At 60.0% G+C, this 19,792-nt stretch overlaps 1 protein-coding gene across 3 annotated transcripts; it reads right to left on the bottom strand.

Moving 5' to 3' along the window:
* Nucleotides 1–2,458: 2,458 nt before the first annotated feature.
* NBL1 (NBL1, DAN family BMP antagonist) lies at nucleotides 2,459–14,746 on the bottom strand. 3 transcript variants are annotated; one of them, XM_057305252.1, is made up of 4 exons: nucleotides 14,722–14,746; nucleotides 5,552–5,746; nucleotides 5,315–5,426; nucleotides 2,459–3,941 (listed from the first exon to the last, which is right to left on the bottom strand). In XM_057305252.1, the coding sequence occupies exons 2-4, from the start codon at nucleotides 5,716–5,718 to the stop codon at nucleotides 3,693–3,695; spliced, it is 528 nt and encodes a 175-aa protein (XP_057161235.1). In that variant the 5' UTR covers nucleotides 5,719–5,746; nucleotides 14,722–14,746; the 3' UTR covers nucleotides 2,459–3,692. The 3 variants fall into 3 exon arrangements, with proteins under 3 accessions (XP_057161235.1, XP_044246459.1, XP_026372971.1); XM_044390524.3 differs by lacking the exon at nucleotides 14,722–14,746 and adding an exon at nucleotides 14,524–14,618; XM_026517186.4 differs by lacking the exon at nucleotides 14,722–14,746 and adding an exon at nucleotides 13,841–14,011.
* Nucleotides 14,747–19,792: the final 5,046 nt, after the last annotated feature.

The following is a 19,792-nucleotide window of genomic DNA, read 5'->3' as shown; positions in this document are numbered from 1 at the left end:
GGGTGGCACAGCGGTCAAGCGTCTGCCTTCGGCTCAGGGCGTGATCCCGGCGTTGTGGGATCGAGCCCCACATCAGGCTCCTCTGCTGGGAGCCTGCTTCTTCCTCTCCCACTCCCCCTGCTTGTGTTCCCTCTCTCGCTGGCTGTCTCTATCTCTGTCGAATAAATAAATAAAAAACCTTTAAAAAAAAAAAAAAGAGTCACATGCTCTACGGACTGAGCCAGCCAGGTGCCTCGACAGCTGGCATTTTTCAAGGTCCTACGACATGCCAGGCACTGTTCCAAGATCCACTGTACATTGATTTATGTAAAGCTCACCATGACCCTGGGAGTAAGAGAGGTGTGATCATTAGTCCCCATTTTGCAGATGGGCAAACTGAGCCTCAAGGAGTTTAACTGACCTGCTCAAGATTACCCAGCTAGGAAGTGGCCCAGCCAGAATTTAAACCCAGGCTGACTGGATATTCCCAGAGGCTTGGAGCAGGGGAAGAAAACGAGCTGGGGGGGTGTAGGCTCCATGTAGGCAAACAAGGCGGGGAAGCTGGTGCTAATTACGCGACCCGCCCTTGCCAAGAAGGGCCTTGCTCTCGGTGTCAATCCCTTGTAAAGATTTTAGATCCTGCCACCATTGCTGTGGGGGGGGGGGGGGAGCGAAGGGCAGAGGAAGACCTGAAATGGTTTGGCTGGGCTCTCTTGGTGGTTCAGCTTGAGGCTGGAAAAGCAAAGCGAAGTCATTATTCCCCATCTCATGCCCCCTGGCAGGTTGGCACAAGTGACGCTTCTGTCAGCACTCCAATCTGGCTCCTCCCATTTGCTGCGCCTCTCCTGCCTGGCCCTGCTTCCCCAGTGCCCTTGCCCCCACCCAATTCTGGCCTTTACCACCTCCGGTCTCTGTCTCCTGCCCGGACCATTGCAGTCACCGCCGCCCGTCTCCACTCTCCCGGAAACCCAGCTCTGTGCAGAGCCCTCCAGGGCTCTTACTGCAAAGAGAATGAAATCTGAACTCTGGCTAGCATTCCAGACCTGCCACCAGCCCCGCCAACCTACCCTCCTGCTTTCTTTCCAACGAGCCTCTGAATTTGTTTATATGTCTACCCTTTCTGGTGCCATACAGACTGACAGCGGCTCCTGGCCAAGATTCATCCTGCCAATACAGTGCTTGGTTGTCAGGTCCAGCACCGGCGACACGGCCTCAGGAAGTCCTGCATTTGAACCTGGTCTCTGAGTCCTTGAAGCCCCGCAGCCTCTTCTCTGAGCCCCTGGGTCAGGCCTCACCTCCCGCCATATAGAATGGCTGTTAATACGACCAGGGCTTGTCCCGACCAGACTAGGGTAGGCGTCCCTCAAGTCTGCATGCAGGAGGTATACTTCTTTCCAGTCCAACTCCACGTCGGGGCCGCAGGGCCGCCGTGGATGGTTATGTCCGCGCAACTGCAAGAAACCGCCATTCTGGAGCTGGAAAGTACACAACCTGCACAGCAGCACAGGGCAGCCAAGAAGGGAAGGCTGAGTCCGTGGAGGAAATCGTGCGTGTGGTATACAACCGTTGTCGCTAGAGGGCGCAAGATTAGAATCCGGGCCTGGCTACTGCCAGGCCCGGGCACAGCACTCCCAGGGCAAAAACGCGCTCAATTGCAAAAGGAGGGTTTTTCAATGGATTAGAAGTAATATACGCGAATTGCCTGGTACGTGGTGTTTACAGCAATGTGGCTGAGGAAGAAAGGGTCGGGGCCCTCACCCACCCCACCAGCCCCGCTGGGTCTCGATGGGAAAGCTGGGGGGGAGGGGGAGGAGCAAAAGGCATGGGGGTAATGATCCCAAGGCCGCAGTATCACTGTCAGGTGGTCAAGCACCCACGTGGCACAGAGCAGGAGACGGACAAATGACAACCGCTCAGGGTATGCTGACAGCAGTGAGCCTGGGCTCGAGGTCTGTGGCTGCCACCTCTCCACCGCCTGGCCCCAGACAGATGACGTAATCCCTCCCCACTTCCGATGCCCCATCTGTACAGTGCGGGCAGCAGCTGCATCACGGGGTGGTGCTGAGGTTTAAGTGAGTGACTTTATGTAAAGTACTTAGCACAGCACCCCACCTCGTATATTCCTTTATAACCACTGGTTTTGTCTCTTTCCCCTTCTTCTGGGCTGGGCTAGACTGGGGTCCAGGGAAGGGCTGAGGCTGGGTCACTGGGAGGGGGAAGAGGTGGCAAGAGGCAAGCCAAGGGGCCCAGGGGTCAAGATGAGAAGTGCCTGGTCTGGCGGCCCACGCAAGGTATATACAAGGCCAGAAATGGGCGCCCGAGGAAAGAGGTGGGGGCTGAAAGGAGGCAGCAGCCACTTGGCCACAGGGAGAGTCTGCTTGGGGTGCACCATGCAGCCTGACCCCCTCCCCCAGGCCTTGCTGAGGGCCCCTTGGGGGACCATGGGTCGGCAGAGCCACCCAGTGAGGAAGAGAACACAAGCATTGAACAAATTTATTCAGGAGAAACTCAGGGAAACAATGTTCTGGTTAGAAGCTCCAGAAGTTCTCGTCAGAACAGCCGTGAGGGCGGGCGGGGCGCCCCGGGCAGGGGTGGGGGGAGCGGACAGCCGCCCTGGGGACACAAGAGCAGACACAGGCAGGTGTGGCACCAAGAGGCGTTCTTTGCTGCCCACCCGCCCTGTCCCCAGGACCCCACTCCCCCTCTGGGTTAAAGTGCAGCTGGGAGGGAGGTGGCGGGTGGAACTGGGTGCTGGAGAGCTGTGGGGACACTGGCTGCCGTGAGCCCTCCCCCCTCCTCTTCCTGGTTTCTCGAGGTTCAGCCAGAGTCCATGCCACCCAGGTCCCTCCCTGGAGCCTGCCCACCATCAGATATTAGAAAGAGCTCCCCAGCAGAGGAAGGCTGGCTCCATCAGCTTTCCGAGGGGCCCAAAACTTGGGGGGCAGTGGGAGGCACAACCATCTCGGAGAGGGAGGGATACTCGGCTGATGGTCCCGGAGTCCTCCCCTCCCCCTGGCCCAGGTAGGCTCCTCCCTTGCCTTCCTCCACCCCCTGGAAAGCCAAGGAAGCCAGAGAGGCCCCGGAGAGCCTGGCTCCCGGCTCCAGGGCCATGAGTCAGCAGGGTCCTGCCCAGACCTGACTCCCAAGCATGCCATCGAGGGAGGGCCATTTTGGTGCCACTGGGGAGAAGCCGTCCTGGGGATGGGAGGTCTTCGGGGAAGATTATGGGGCTAGCGCTTCTGCCAGTGGTCTTCCTAGCCTGGACCCAGCCCCCCCCCCCCCAAGGCTGCTACTGGCAAGGCACCCATCCTCAGCTCAGGGCCCCCACTCCACCATCTGCCCCCCAGGGGCCCTGCCCCACCAGGGGCTGTGAGGACCTCACACCCACCTCAGCAGCTTAACCAACCATCTCCCCCTCCCAAAGGCACGTCTCTAGGAGGCAGAAAGGAAGAGAACACCCCCCCCCCCCGCCTCCAAAAAAGAACCCTGAAGACCTTTGCTACCTCCCGTCACTCTTGAATATATTAAATTGTGCAGCTTGGCCCCAACCCCTCCCTTCAGATCTCCATGGCAACCGGAAAGCATTCCAAGTCCAAGTCTGAATCCAAGTCCATCCAGTGCCAAAGGGGGGCTCCAGCCTCTCTCCCCACCGTTCCCCCAAGGGTGAGACCCCACATTCCACAGGGGACGAGAGGGGAGGAAGAGTTGGGGCCTCAGTCCTCAGCCCCCTCTTCCTCTGCATGGGGGGCCCCGGGGGGATCCTCGGGCTCGGGGGTCTGCCCGCCAGGGTGGGGGTGGGGACGGGTGCCCGGCTGGGAGCCCGGCGCGTCCTCGCCCTGCACGTAGACGCTCAGCCCGTGGCTGGGCTCCTTGCCGCAGGCCTGGCAGCTACAGTGCAGGATCTTCTCCACCAGCTTGTCCACCCGGGGCACCTCCTCGTGGCCGGGGCACTCTAAGGTCACCTGCGGAGGCCAGGAGAGAAGGGGAGACATGTTTCCAGAGGCCCCAAGGGCAACTACACTCCACACAGGACCGACAATCCCAGAGACCCCAGAATGCCTGAACCCACCTGGGGGTACCCCAGTTAGCTCTGCGGGCCCCTCCACAGGGAGGAGGGGGAGCCCCTGCAGGAGCCGCCCGACTTGTCTCCTCACAGCCAGTCCTGCCACCTCCCTACCCATCCCCGCAGCAGCCTGAGGGGAGAAATCCAGCGGGGCCTGCCCCTGCCCACAACCCCCTCAGTGCTCCCCACTGCACTTGAAGAAAAGTCCAGACTCCTTACCAAGGCCCCCCCAGGACCTTCAGGAGGCCTCTGGCGGACCTCTCCACCCCTGACCTTGCGCCGCTCCCACCAACTCGGAGCTGCCTGATTTGCCCAAGACTTTGCCCATGCTGTTCCCTCTGCCTGAAAGGTCCTCACCTAATCCACCCCGGAGCACCTGCCCCAAACCGGCCCAGCTAACTTCTACCTCAGCTTTGGGTCTGCGCTCAGACGTCACTTCCTCAGAGCCCCATCCCGAAGCCGAGCCCGGCCCAGGTCTGCCCTACTGGATGCTGCAGGGTCTTGCTCTTTCCCTAATTCACACTTTTCCGACAGCTCTTCCTTTTTCCCATCCTTCCTTCCTTTTCTCTCCCTCCTTCCTTCCACAGAGCACCTACTCCCTGCCAGCGCTGGGGACACAGGATAGGCATGGTCCCTCAACAAATTCAGAGTCTAGCAGGGGAAACAGACGTCTCACGATCACCCAAATGCAGATGGAAAATTGTGAGGGGACAGATGTCAAAGCAGAGGCACACAGTGCTCAGGGGTGGGAAAGGGCCCTGTGAATGGTGCTGAGCCAAGAGCAGAAGAATGAATAGACGTTAACTGGGTGAGGAGAAGAAAGGTATTCCAAACAGGGGAAAGAGCATGTGCAAAGGCCCTGTGGTGGCAGCAAGCAGAGCAGGTATGAGAGATGGAAAGAAAGCACATTGATGTCAAGTGTAAAGCAAGTAAAAAAGATGAGAGAGGCAAGACAGAGCTCCAGAGCCTGGTGAGCCAGACCACGCTGGGCACTGAGCGACACGGCAACGATTCGGGTCTCATCTTAAAACAATGTGAAACCACTGAAAGGATTTCATCATGTGACTGACATCAGAATGGAGCTGCAGAGATATCTCTTGCCCTTACACACTGGCATCAGACACATAAGCCATCACGCGGCAAGGAGCACGTCTGGATCCCCAGCACAAGGCTCGGCCCCTGCACACGGTGGGGCCTGACTGGTAAGCGCGGCGGCCGAGGCCGAGGCTGTGGGCGGAGGCCGGGCCGGCAGGGGCGGGCAGCGGTACTCACGATCTCCCACATGGACTGGGCCGGCATGCAGGAGTCACAGTGCACCAGCGACTCCGTAGACTGCGGGAACGTGTTGGGAACGCTGTAGCTGAAGCACTGTCCCAGGCACGCCCTGTGGGAGGAGAGGTCACTGTGCCCGTGACACCGAGGCGGTGGCGGCGGGGATGGGCCCCCGGGCCTCTGCCTCCCTCCTGGCCCCTGCCCTCAGCCCCTCCGCCTGCCGCCCCTGCGTCCCACCTGTTCTGGATGGACTTGGCCTCGCAGCCGCTGTGGCCCACGATCTGCGTGATGTTCTTGGCCTCGCACCAGGCGCTCTTGTCCGGGAACAGCGCCAGCTTGTTGATGGGCGGCGGGGCGGTCAGCAGCATGGCGGGGAAGACGGCCCCAACCAGGACCCGAAGCATTGTGCCCGTGGCCTCTAGAGCCCTAGAACTGAGCACAGACTGCGGGTGAGCCTGGCGGGGCACAGGGGGCTGTGGACAGAGGGGACGGTGGTGTGACGGGTGTGGGCTCTGACACCTGACTGCCTGGGTTCGAATCCTCGCTCCACCGCTTACCAGCAATGCACGACCTTGGACAAGTCGTTTCTCCTTTCCGAACCTGGACGGCGGGGCTGCTAGCATACACATGTGGGACGGGCGTCGGGAAGGCTGGGTGAGAGCCCCCGGCGGTGAGGCCAGCAGATAAGGCACGCTCTGTGGGTGTTACTCTGATAACCTACTGGGCAGCTTTGAGCAAGTTATTTTTTATGTCTGTGCCTCGGTTTCTTCATCTAAGAAACGGGGCTGGTGGAGATGCTTCAGGCCCTCCGGGGAACACAAAAGCTTTGCCCGGGAACCACAGGGCTGCCCTCGAGGGGCTGGCCACCCAGCGTGTCTCCTGGGCGTCCTGCCCGCGGCTCGGCCACCCGGAAAGCTAACCTCCTCCGTCCAGCACGGTGACTTCCGGGGCCACCTCGGCTGGCTAGGCGTCAGGTGAAAAAGCTAACCCCAGGCTATTTCTTTTTTGGATGCCCCATTAGAGCCGCAAGCCCTGAGTCTACGCATACATCCTTATCTGTCCCCAGTTCCATCCCAACCTCCGAGACAAGCCAAGCCAAGCGCTTGACCCTCTGGATAGGAGACAGTAATACCAGAATTTGCCAGAAGATGGCGCCGCAGGGCAGCGTGTGTCTGAAGGACGGCTCTCAGAGGGGGCTCTCCCAGTGTTCCCCAACTTCAGCCTCTGTAGGCTCCGCCCTCTCCCCACCTCCAAACGTGTGGAGAAGGGAGGCTTCAGAGCGACGTGGAAATGAGGGCAACGCCTGCAAGGGGGTCCTCTGGGGACAGGGCACAGGAAAGGGCGCTGGACCAGGAGCCAGGAGTCTGCACCTGCTGGACACCCAGGCCTCACTGTCCCCGCCTCTACAATGAGTGAGGTACCCTGGACCACTGATTTCCAAACCCCTGAGAAGCCCCTGAGTCCCCTGGGGACTTGGGGAGTGAGGTTCTAGGGTGGAGTGGGACTGCAAATTTCTAGCAAGCTTCCAAGGTGCTTCTGACATGGCTCGAGCACTGGCCCAGCTCAGTCAGTGTGGGATTCCGTGCCTTGGGACAGTCCCAAGAGGGGCCTGGGCAGGGCCGAGTTGGGATCAGGGGCCAGGTGCTGTCCCACAGACGCCCAGCACTGCAGTGGGAACATTCCCGTTCTGAACGATCCTACCCTGGGCCCACCTCCTTGCTGAAGTGTCCAGGAAGGGGGAGGTGTTGGGGGGGTCCTGCCTGCTGCTGCTCCAGGGATAACCTAGGGGGGCTGGCTCAGCTGGGCTCTAGGAGAGGGCCCGGGCCAGCCTGCAGGGCTGTGACCACCTCCACAGCCCTGTGTTCTGTTCTCTCCACCTAGAAAGTTCTGCTCAGCCCCTCCTCTGTGCAGGAGGTGTCCAGAAGCAGAGACGAGTCCGATCTCACTGGACCCAACGCCTGGGTGACCCCTGCTCCCAGCCAGCGGGGAGGGGTGAAGCAGGGAGAGCAGTAGGAGGTGAGTCGGGCCAGCCTGCCCCATCCCAAATGCATTTGTGTCATGACCCTGGCTCTCACCCACATATTTCCGGTCTCACTCACAAGATGGACAGCGAAGCCTATGTTTTCAGTACAACCACATCCTAACAAAACAGAACGGACTCGTTCCTAACTGGCAGCCTAACTAATTTTTCAACAAGCTGGGCATCCAGGAGGCTCCCCGACCCCAGCGAGTCCTCTTCCGTGCCTAGGGAATTAGGCTCTGAGTCAGGGTCTGACCACACAGCACACCACGAGGGGCCCTGCAGGGACCACCGGAGGCCAGAGCTCCCTCAGAGCCCTCAGACGGGTCTGGGGACTTTGTCCTCTAGCTGACCCTGTGCGATTCCTCAGGGAGATCGGGTGGGGTGGAGATGAGTGGGAGTTGAGACTGGGATGATATGGAAGTAGCCTAGAACCCCGCGGGGTCTGCTTTGGGGCCGGGGGAGGGGGGGAGGGGGTGGAATGGCAGCCATGGGCCGGGACCAGGCTAAAGGGGGAAGACCTGAGACCGGGGGTGGGGTTAATAACAAGGCTTATTGAGAGACAGGGTAGTGGTGAGGTTTTAGGGGAGTCATAGGCCTGGAGTATGGGGACTGGTTATTAGGGTCAGGTGATAGCTCAAGGGGAGTCTTCTTCCCCCGTCCACAGCCCAGAGCTAAACCAGCTGTGCCCATGGGGGAGGAGGGGGTCCTGTAAGCCAACCCGCCAGGTCCGGCCGGGACCCCAGAGGGGGCTGGAACCACAGTCTGCTTCTCCAGGCCAGCGGCCCTAAGTTCCAGCCAACGGCCCTGCTCCTGCCACAAGCACGGCCCCTGCAGTCCCCTGGTTCAAGTCTGGCCTTCCCACCTGGAAGCTGTGTGACTTCCAGAAACAAAGCTCTCTCTCTGCACCTACTTGCCCCAACCCTAAGATGGGGAGTACGGCACTGCTGGGGAGAAGGACTGGGAGGATGCAGTCAGCAGGCCCCCAGCTCAGGCCAGCCCTCACCCCTGGGAGAGCGTGGGGAAGGGAGGGCAGGCCTCAGACCGAGGGAGCAAGAGACCGGGGGGGGGGGGGGGGGGACTCCAGGCTAGTCTCTCCCACACACACTTGACATCAGGATGCACCCAGGTTCTGGCCGCCCTCATACCCACCCCCCAAGAATCCCTGCTGCTCCCTCGCACTAGGGTGGGCTCTTTGCCGGCAGGTTTTCTTGTTTGTTGGTTTATGCTTTTTTTGTGTTTCAAGCAGCAACTCAGCTAATTTTTTTAGACAGAAGCGCCCTTCCTTCCTCAGACTAGCACCTCACCCACGGATTCTCATCTCTTCCTCCCTTCCTGGAGGTCACAGCACAAGTCATGGGACTGACTCCTAGAATGCCAGGTGGGAAGAGGGATTCCCCCCAGGCCAACAACCCCCCTTGCTTTGCAAACAGGGTCATCCCCAATGCCCCCCACCCCGGCAAGTCAGGCCAAGCAATGCTCTTCTTTGTAACCCTTGGTCCCCTGAGCACCTTCTAGGCGGTGGGGGAGACAGAGGCGAGGGTGAGGGCAGGGGAGCTGGGGCCCCAGACCCTATGCCCACTCAGAGCTCAGAGTCTAGAGGGGGAGGTCAAAGGAGGTGGGTTTCGAGGAAGCAGCTATCAGATGGGTTGCGGGGTAGGAGTGCCTGGGGTGTGGGGAAGGATGAGAGTCTTAATCCTGGATTTTTTTTTTTTTTAAGAATTTATTTATTCATTTGAGAGGGAGAGCGCACAAGCAGAGAGAGCAGCAGAGGAAGAGGGAAAAGCAGGCTCCCCTCTAAGCAGGGAGCCTGAAGCAGGGCTCGAACCCAGGACCCTGGGATCATGATCTGAGCCAAAGGCAGAGGCTTCACGGACTGAGCCACCCAGGCACCCCCTTAATTCTGGATTTAATTCAGGACTGCAGTGAGTTACCAATGATGGGGAGAGGAGGGAGCTCCTGGCTGAAGGGACCACATGGGCAAAGGCAAGGAGAGGGGCTTCAACGCTCAAAGCCCAGCACATTCCCTGCCTGTCTCACCGGAGCAAGAGCTCGTGCTCACCGCGGACTAGGCGCTATTCTGGGTGCTTTACATAGATGCACTTATGCGGTCCTTACAACAACCCCATGAGATAGACACTACTCTCTCCTCCATTCTACAGATGAAGAAACTGAGGCATGGGGAGCTTAAGAGTTTTGTTCAAGCTTACAAAATTCGGACTGACTAGCCTCACGATTTGAACATGGACAGTCGCAAGGTAAGCACCAGCTACCTTTGCAGATGTTAAGGCTCCCAGAGGAAAAAGCCAGTAACGGAGAAAGAGAAGGTGTCCAGGGAATCCAGGGAAGGGTCCAGAGTTGGCAAGAGGCCTGGGGCTCCCTACGCCAGCAGCCTGCGTCTCTTATCCTTAGTCACACTACCTGGGAGCAGAGTTCAAGTCTCACTCCTGACTCCACTGCCCACGAGACCCCTCTGCTCATGAGACACCATCCCCCACCCCATCCCCCAATCCCCCTCCCACACACTGACAAACATGCAGCCAAGGCCAACCCCTGGGTCCTTGGAGCCTCGGGAAAGGTCCGATACAGCTCTGCCTCAGAGTCCTGGAAAGATTTCAGTGGGGGCATCCTCAGCACGGGGTGGGTGCCTTCTCACCACCCCATGGCCACTCCCAAATCCAAACCCCCCAGATCCTCAGAGGCCTCATGTGAACATCAGACACATCCTGAGGCTGCCAACAACACAGCAAGAAAGTTCCCTGGGGGAGGGGAGGGGATGCTGGCTGACCCTTGCCAGCACCATGGAAACTGAGGCACAGACCAAGGAGGTGAACACCCAGCTCTCTCACATCAGCGAAGAGGGCAGGGGACAAACACAGGAGAGCCGCTGGGGGGCTTTCTTGGGATCCTTGGTTCAGAAGGTCCCTGGGGAGGCTTAGGGGTGGGGCAGCAAGAACAGGCGTCATGGCTGGGCCTTCGGGGTCCTCTCTCTCTGTTTGCACACCTCCCAGACCCTAGCATCTTCCAGGAGATGCTTGCCAAAACCCAGACGCCCGGGCCCCAGCCCTGGAAATTCAGACCGTGTAGGTCCAGGCTGTGGCCTGGGCATCAGCTACCAGCACTCCCACATGATTCTGAGGCCCCCCAGACTCCCCAGGGAAGGGGTCCTCATAACAGCACTGCTGACGGGAGCCACCCATCCCACTGCCTGGATTCTAGGGCCCGGAATGAAGTCTTCGAGTCACGGGAGGGGCTTTGATCTCAAGGGAGACCTCCAGCCCACCCACCCCCACCATGAAACCCTGCGTAGAGCAGAGTCTGTTTTGTGTAAGAAGTGAACAAACGTGGCCCGTTTCCTCTTTGGGGCAAAGCTGAATATTCAGGCCACGTTCACCAGGATTGGCTTGCTAGAATGGTCCACTCACCAGCAGTCACACATATACCCAGGCCTGTGGCATCACCCAACCAGCCTGGTGTGGAAGCAGGTGAGGGAGGGCTGGAAATCTTAGGTGGCAAAGGCAGCCTCTCCCCAACTTCAGCTCCTGCTTCCGTAACCCCCCCTGGGCGCCCTTCCCACGTAGGGCCCCACCGGAATCGGATGGAGACCTGCTGGGGGCCCGGCGTCCCGGCACAGCAAGTACGTGGCCTTTGTGGTGTGTTGTTCTCGAACTGATCAGACCACACGACCCCAGCCCCCCTCTCCCGCTTTTCCTGTCCACATACACACAGGGCAAGCTCTGGGTTCCCCACCACTGACTGCCACAGACCCAGGCTCACATCCTCCTTCAGCCAACTTAAATTTTCCGTGCCTCAATTTCCTCATCTGTAAGGTGGGCACACGGAGTGCGTGGAAAGGTCTGCAGAGGGCAGCTGCTACGGGATAAAGCCTCAGTAATGTCACCCCTAGGGCCAGCCTGGGGTCCCCGAACTCTGCCCCCACCCCCCACCCCCGCCTTCCACACGATGCCCCTCGCCCTCCCCTCTCCCTCACCTCCTCCCACCAGATCCTGGGCGGGTCCTGAAAATATCTAAATCTGGGTCTGCGACTGCCCTGATCAAAGTGGATTTAGGGCAAACCCAACCATATGAGATGATGGCTCAGAAAGGGTTTTATCAACTGTCGAGGGTTGCCCCACACACGGACTTGCCAGGGTGGGTGCCGAGAGGAAGAACCCACTCAGCCCCTCACCCTGGGGCCCCTGACTGAGGGACAGGGTCTTGGAGTGATCAGCCCCCAGGACCCAGCCTGGAGAAAACAGGCTGGGCCTGGCTGCCAGGCTGTCCCCGCTGCGGGTGTGGAGGGCGTGGCCACCGTGGCCGCAGCCCCAGGCTTGGGCTCAGCCGGGGTGGGGCAGTCCCTGCAGGTCCTGGAATGAGCGCAGGGACTTCCTTGAATGGTACAGCTGGAAAGGTCGCTCTGGGACGCAGGCCAGGAGGCATCAGACCCCAGCCCTGCTCTGCTCGGCAGGCTCTCCCGGGCCCACTCTGGGGTCCAAGGACAAGTTCAGGCCCAAGCTCATCCACTGACTCACTGTGTGCCTGGGCTCGGGAGAGCCTATAGTCACAGACAGAGCCGCTGAACATTTGCTTTGTCTCCCTGAGCCTCACGTTTGCCCCTTCTAGAAGACGGAGCATGGCCTGGGAATGTCCGTTTCAGCGGATTCCCTCAAGGGCAGTCTGGCTCCAGTGTGTGGCTTAAGGCCACTGTGATTCCATGACCCCAGTCTCACCGCAGGGTGGCTTCCTTCCTCCCCTCGGCCGTCAGCGCTGGCAGAGCATGAACTAAGTGTCCGGGGGGCAGACACACAGGGCCAGGCCCGTGCGCCAAAGGCCTGCCTGCCTCTGCCAGGCGGGTCCAGCGTCCGGGCTCCGGCCCCCAGACCCAGGCCATGGCTCTCCCACCTGCAGACCCTCCTGCCCCCAGACCAAAAACTGTCTCCAAAACAAATCTATGCTAATGAGCTGCTGCAGGGCCCGCCGCACATCTGCTCAGCAGAAGTCCCGCTGCAGACCTCACCAGCATCCCTGCCCACTCTGCAGCCTCCGACCCTTGGCGCTGGGGGTGGGGAGAAAGAGCCACACAGTCTGAAATCTCACTTTAAAAGAATGAGGATATACCCGTGGCTAATGTAGACCACCTAGTCCCCCCAACCACGCCTCCAACGGTGCAGGCCCAGGAGAAAGAGGTGCAGCTTGCAGGGGTGGGGGGGAGGGGCAAGGGTCACCAAGGAAATGCTCCAGTCTCGCCTTTTCTTTGGCCGCCAACTAAAGGCAAACCACACCCAAGCAGTTCCAGCATCTGGGGGAGTTTCTGGAGGCTGGTGGTTTCCACAGTAACAAAGGGTGAGGGGCTCCTTGTTGACAAATTGCTTCCCCACCCCCCTCCCCAGGCAGCGCCCAGCCTTTGGCCTCCAGCCCTGACCTCTGTTTTCCTGGGGTTCCCGTAGTTACAGGCTGGTGTCCTCCAGCTGGGCGAGGGCCTCAGAAAGCCTGAAAATGTGCCCTTCTCCCCTGATGCCTGCCAACCCCCTGGCCACGCCAAGGCAGGCAGCTGCCCCCTTTACTGCCGCTTGTAAAAGATCAGAATCGCCCCGCCCAGGCAGCGGGGCGGGCAGGTGGCCGGCAGCGGGGCCCCGTTGTCCAGGCCGCCTCGCGGGGGTGGAATTCTTAAGAAAACTGAGCCCCCGGAAAGGCTGGCTCCCCCTGCCCCAGACTCAATTCCAGGGGGATGACCCGGGCCAGGCCCCGGGGGCAGGCGGAAGGTAGGGGGAGGGTTTCGCTTCTTTTACCGGGTCTAGGAAACTATTCATGAACCCCAATGGGGGGGCTCGTGCCTCCGACACTGGGGGATTGTCTAAATTTGGGGGGGGGTCAGGGAGATGCAAAGACACAGAGGGACTCCCCCAGAGGGGCAGAACGGAGAGACAGAGAGAACATAAAGGCAGAGGCACAAACCCAGGGAGACTGAACACGAAGGCAAAGGGGAGAAGAAACAGAAAGAAAGGGACCGAACACAGAGGGGGACGGAAACAGAGAGACGAGAGACACGGGCAGTCGGATGGGGAGACAGAAAGACAGGGGGCGAGACAAAAAGGAGGCAGAAACGTACCCGACCGGAGCGGCTCGCAGCGCGGCGAGGCCCGGGCAGAGCCGGGGAGACGCGCGAGCCCCGCGGCCGAGCTGCGGCCGCTGCCCCGGCGCCCGCGCGGCCCGACCCGCCCTCGACCCGCCCGGCGTGCGCTAGCCACGCACCTCCCTCCCTTTCTCTCCCGGCCGCCGAAACTCTCACCGAGCGATGGAAACCCCCGGGCGAGTCCCGGGACGGGCTCGGGGCGCAGCGGTGCGCCCAGCCACCCCGCACCGCGCCCACGTCCCCAGCCCCAGCGTCCGGAGGCGCCTCCGCACCGTGCCCCGGGGCCGCGGGACGGGCCGGGGGCGCGGCGCTGCCCCTGCGGCCGAAGCCTCTGGAAGCCGGGCGCCCGCGTGCCGGCCCGGGCGGGACTTACCGCGCGCGCGGCGGCAGCGGCGGCGGGGAGCGCGGCGCGCCCGCCGGTTCCTGCGGAGCTGTCTGCGGGCCGCGGGGGCGGCAGGCCCGGTGCCCCCGGGAGGCTCGGGAGGCGGCCGGCAGGGCTGGCGGCGGCCCCGCGAGGCTCGGCTGGGCTGCGCTGCGCGCCGTCTGCGGCCCCGGGCGGGCGCGCGGTGCGGGGGAGCGGCGAGCCGAGCTGCTCCGACGTCAGGGGTGTCTCCGCTCCAAATAGGGAGCGAGGGCGGGGGCAGCGGAGGGAGGGACGCGAAAAAGAAAGAGCGGGCGGGCGCGCACGGCCGCTCCCTCCGGGCTCGCGGGAGGGGGCGCCCCGGCCGCCCGGCCCGGCCCTTCTCCCCGCCTGCGAGGCTCGGGCCGGCCTTCGCGGCGATCCGACGGCGCAGCGGAGCTGCGGGGCCGCCCCGGCCGGCGCCCCGGGCATCGGGCAGAGAGCCCGGCGCCCCGGGCGGTTCTAAAGCGCCCTCCGCCGGCTTTCTCCGCGCTTCGAACTCCCCTCCGCCTAACTTTTCTCGACACTGGCCAGGCCTCGGGGTGACAAAGATGGAGGTCTTCCCTTTTGTGGGGACCGGGCGCCGCGGGCGCCGCGGGCTTGCTCCGAGGCTGTGGCGCTCCAGTCCACCGAGTCCCGGCACCAGGCGACCGTACCGGCTCCGCAGGCCCGCGGTGCGCGCAACCTATGCGCTCTGGGGCACGACCCGGGTCAGGTCCGGCTCTTGGGACCCCCGTGTGCCTCGCCCTCCGCCCAGCCTCCTCTCAGCTCAGGCACGGGTCTCGGCATCCGGAGATGGGTGTGAGAGCCCCGGAAGGACTCTACAGGACGGGCGCGCCGGCCCACGGACTCACTTCTCTGGCTCTCGGGAAGGGCAGAAGGCAGGCCCTGCGCCCCGCGTCGCCTCGGCGGTCCCGCTGAGCAGTCCGCACTGGGGTGGGTGGCGGCTGCGCCCTCTCTGTTCTGCGTGCTCTCGGTGGAATGAGGAAACAGCTTTGCTCCTGGAAAGTAGTAGACACAATCGGGGGACTTGTAGATTTTGCTTTCTATCAGAGTTGTGCGTGTCCGTGTGTTTTACCCCGGAAGGATCCGTGTGCCTGGTGGCTGAGCAACCTGGGGGGGCTCCTAGTGGCCTGCTGCTAACTCCAAGGTGTGCTCCCACGGCTCCAAACCCAGACGTGTCCCCGTGCCTCCTAGCTCCTGTTCATGCTGTTCCCTCTGCCTGGAGTTCCCTTCTCCTTTCCTCTCCTGGTAAAGGCGTTCTTTAAGCACCAGATTGGAAAGACTTCCCAAGACTCTCGGGTACCATAAACCTCTCTCTTCTCGGATGGGATCCTGGAGCATGAACACAGACCTCTGGCAGTGCCAATTTCCCTCTAAGCTGCTTGTGCACCTCTCTTTCCTCCATTAGACCGACAGCTCCTTGAGGGCAGCGATAACCTGTCTATTTCAGTGTCCCCAGGGCCGAAGGACGTGTAGGATGCATTTGGCTGAAGGGAAGTAATTATTAAGCGCCATAGATAAGTGTTCCCAGGAGAATGACAAGAATAACAATCGTCCAATATATGTTATCTCACGACGTGTATTTGTGTGGATAATAACAATCCGAATAGCTCACGCCTCCTGAGCACCTCAGTGGGTGCTACTCCCATTCCAGGCACTTGCCACCGGCACAATAATTCTGTAAGATAAACTGTACTGTTGTCCCCATTGTATAACGGAAGGAAGCAAAACCTACAGAGAGGTTAAGGAACTGGCCTAAAGTCACGCACAGCAGATGAAGCCAGCTACTGTCTGTTGGATGACTGAGTCCCGCAAAGCCTAGGCACCAGGCAATCTCTACCGCTGTGCTGACCATTGTCCATGCAGACTCTGGGCGGCGTAGGTGGTGGACGTGTGCATTCGGAAAGAAGCCACTCCAGCCCTATCGGAAGCTAACTGTGTAGCCTCATAGCTTGTCAGATCATAGACATGCCGGGGCTAGTAGCCCTTGACAGTTGGGCCATGACCCTCTCCAACACGGGGAGGTTCTAGAACAATCCCAACCCACCTAATCAAGGACACGGGGCTTGGTGTTGAGTCACCCCTGTCTGGGGAAGACTGGTCATCACAGAAGGACTGCAGTGCGGGCAGAGGGTCTGGAAAGTGACTTGTCAATAACACCCACAGCTCCCATTATGTGGCAGGTATCATGCCGAGCACTGGGCCCGCTTTATCGTATCGAATCCTCACCGCAGTCTCCTCATCATCCCTCTTTTAGAGGTGAGAAAAATCGAGGCCTCAAAAAGTGGAGTGACCTGCCCAAGATCACAAAACTAGTGACTGACGGAGTCGAACTTGAACCCAGACCCGACAAGTCCGAAGCCTGGGCTCCTTCGCCCGCCACACCCTCTTGGCTGCCTCAGGGCCTCTCCCCATCAGGCTGTCGGGAGGATGCTACCCCACTGGGAGCCAGGGTGCCAGAGCCCCTGCAGGAAAGGCAGGACCTTTCACGCCGGAGTCCCCAAGCTCACGGAGATGCACCTGGTTGGCAGCGGCGCACCAGTCGCCCCGACAGGCCTGGCTGGCACAGGGCACGGGCCTGAAGCCAGAGCCTGCTGGCCCCGGGCCAGCCTCTTGGGGCCGAGTAATGTGGGGCCCAGAGCTGGGGTAGAGGGCTGAAAGCCTCTCTCCCCAGCTCATTAGCAAACATCTGGGCTCAAGAAAATGACCGACCTGGAATGTGGCTGGGCTGTGGGGAGCTGCTCCCTCCCTGAGCCACGGGAATGTGAGCTCCCTCCCGCAGGGCACAGGCTCGGGCCAGCTGTTTCCTCTAATCCCGTCAGCTCGGCCTCGACAGGGGTGCAAACCTCTGCACTCCCCTGGAGAGTGAAAACAAGCAAAAGGCCTTCCTTCCCAGTCCAGCCCACTCAATCAGACGGTTGGTACTGGGGCCCCCAGGGAGCAGCACTGTCCCTCCCTCTTCAATGAGATAAAGACCAAGCATTTCCACACGTCCACGTTTGCAGTTGGGAGGGGCCACTAGGGCTCATCACAGAAGGTTCTAGAGTCTTCCTGCTTGGGTCAGAATCCTTGCTCCATCCCCGCTGACTCTGAGACTCCGTGCAAGCTGTTTCCTGCCTGGGCCTCGGTTTCATTCTCTGCAAGGTGCGGCTGGTCATGGTACTCCACAGGGTTGTTGGTCAGGATGCATTCATTTATTCAACAGGTACTGATCGTGCCTACTGTGCGTGCCAGACAGGCGCAGAGTGTCAGGACGCAACAGCAGCCTAGACCGATAAGGTCCCAGCCCTTGACATGCGTGTGTTCCGGAACAGGGAGCAGAGTCCGAGTGAACAGATGAATGGGTTTCTCACCATCAAGTGGTCTGAAGGAGCAAAGTAAGCCAGAGGGAGGGATGGGAATGAGAGGAGCCGCAGAAGACGGCTCAGAGGGGATGTCGAAGGTAAGGCTGTGGTGAGGAGCCAGGACTCAAGGAGATAAATGGATGCAAAGTGCTTGGCACGGTTTCTGGAAAACAGCGCGCGCGCTCCAGAAATTGAAAGCTATCTTAGGAAGGTTCGTATATAGCAGAGGAGAGGCGGGGGTCCGCGTCCCTGGACCACATCTTAGCTTGAGCACAAAGCTTCCTCCCGTCTGACTTCCTGAGCCTCAGTTTCTTCATCTGTGAAATAGGACTTCCAACCGTGCCCAACCGCAGGCTTACTGAGCCGTGCACACGAGGCACAGAGCCTGGCACGCGCTCCCCTCCCGGGAAGTGGGAGCTGCTCGGGTGTTCTTCTCTCCCGTGGAGGAAAAGGATTTGCCTAAGTTTGAGCAGAGTCGGATATTCTGACTCTGAGCCCGCCCCCTGGGCTGTGTCCGCTTGCCTCTTCCTCACCCTGTCTCCAGAGGCTCAGGAGGGCTCTGGGCCCCACCTGGGTTCAGAGAAAGCGGGAGGAGAAGGTGGCGATGCACGACTGTCCGGTGCGGAGGTGTGGCCTTGGCTGGCCTGGAGAGCATGGATGAGGCCCCGGGGGACAAATCTGAAATACCCTTTGTAGGCAGGGGTGGGAGGCCCAGAATCAAAAAGAGGGATCAAGGGCCAAGGCTGGGGGAGAGGAGGGGAGAGAAGAGAGTGAGAGACGAGAACTGAATTCTGGGAATGTTGGAGTAGAAATTTCAGCCCACACCCATCTGACCCCCATGGTTGTCCCTTTCCACGCGGGAGGGCCGGCCTAGCATGGCGGTCATGCTGTTCACTCAGCTCGAACAGTGAGCACCCTGATGTTGCCAGCGGTGGGGTGCCAGGGGCTGTCCCCAACCATCCCCTTGCCCCTCTTTTGTCTGCTTCCTCCCTCCCTTCACCCCCTTCCCCAAACCGCCACCCCCCTGTGGCAGCACAAGAGCTGGGCTGTCCGGAAAGGGGCCTGCGAGTCTCAGCCTGCTGCTCACGCTAAGCACTGAACAAGGTTGCCGGGGGGGGGGGGGGGGGGCACACTAGGCGCGTCAACTCCTTGACAGTGTCACCTGTCCATTGTTATCTTACAGTGTTTCTTCCGCTGCTCAGCACCCAGTGGCCACACATATCCGCAGAGAACAGAGCTCTTCTCCCTCCTCAAGTGTTGATGCATATTTCATATCCCACACAACAGCTTTTTTTTCTTAAGGTTTTTGTGCTCTAGATAAATCCCTTGAAAAATCCCCTTTTGGGGAGCCTGGGTGGCTCAGTCGGTGAAGTGTCTGCCTTCGGTTCAGCTCATGATCCCAGGGTCCTGGGATGGAGCCCCACGGTGGGCTCCCTGCTCAGTGGGGAGCCTACTTCTCCCTCTCCCCCGATTGTGCTCTCTCTGTCTCTCTCTCAAATAAATTAATTTTTTTAAAAAAGGAAAAATCCCCTTTTTAGGAACGTGGGGATTGGGGGAGAAAAAGACACAAAAGACTATCATCTGGGTGAGTGTCTGTCCAGCCCCTCTACCAAGGCGACGGCCTCCGACCAAACCTACAAATAAACAGGGTTCTCTGGCAGTGAGCGGTTCTCCTGGAACCTGCCCTCCTGGCCAGAGCGGTGGGACCGGAGTGGACAGCTGGCCCAGGCTGTGCCAATCAAATGCTCTCTGAGGAATCTGAACTGTAAGGCCCGGGGGCCGTGCTGGGCAGTTGAATCCCAGTCAGAGGGGGATTCTAGAGAACTCTGGGCTCCTGAAGAGGCCGACAAGGGCTTGGTTCTTGTACATCCTTGACAGTCACCTGTCCTTGGAATCTCTGAGTTTCTCAAGTGTCTTACCATCTTAAGCTAATTTGCAGAAGTTTACCATTTACCTCCCCCAAAGTCTGATTGAAACGATGCCTTTCTGCGACCCCTTCCTAAGTGTCCAGCACAGTGGCAGGCACTAGGGACAGAATAAGGCGGAAAGGGAAGGGAAAAGGGCAGACACATAGGCAATGAGAAGAAGCAAAGTCCCAGGGAGCTGATGAGCCTAGGAGAGGGTCGCTGGAGGAGACAGGACTTGAACAGGGCCTTGAGATACGAGCAAGACTTGAGCAAGTCAGGACAGCTGTCCATACTAAGAAAGAAAAAGCGATGGGGCACCTGGGTGGCTCAGTCGTTAAGCGTCTGCCTTCAGCTCAGGGTGTGATCCCAGGGTCCTGGGATCGAGCCCCGCATCGGGCTCTCTGCTCTGCTGGAGCCTGCTTCTTCCACTCCCACTCCCCCTGCTTGTGTTCCCTCTCTCGTTGCCTGTCTCTCTCTCTGTCAAATAAATAAATAAGATCTTGAAAGAAAGAAAGAGAAAGAAGAAAGAAAGAAAGAAAGAAAGAAAGAAAGAAAGAAAGAAAGAAAGAAAGAAAGGAAAGAAAGAAAGAGGGGCGCCTGGGTAGCGCAGTCGTTAAAGCGTCTGCCTTCGGCTCAGGGCGTGATCCTGGTGATCCGGGATCGAGTCCCAC

The sequence above is a fragment of the Ursus arctos genome, unplaced genomic scaffold (genome assembly GCF_023065955.2).
Source record: "Ursus arctos isolate Adak ecotype North America unplaced genomic scaffold, UrsArc2.0 scaffold_32, whole genome shotgun sequence".
Classification (NCBI taxonomy): Eukaryota; Metazoa; Chordata; class Mammalia; order Carnivora; family Ursidae; genus Ursus; species Ursus arctos.
The sequence above is the reverse complement of the archived record's forward strand: the minus strand, read 5'-3'. Positions and strand labels throughout refer to the sequence as shown.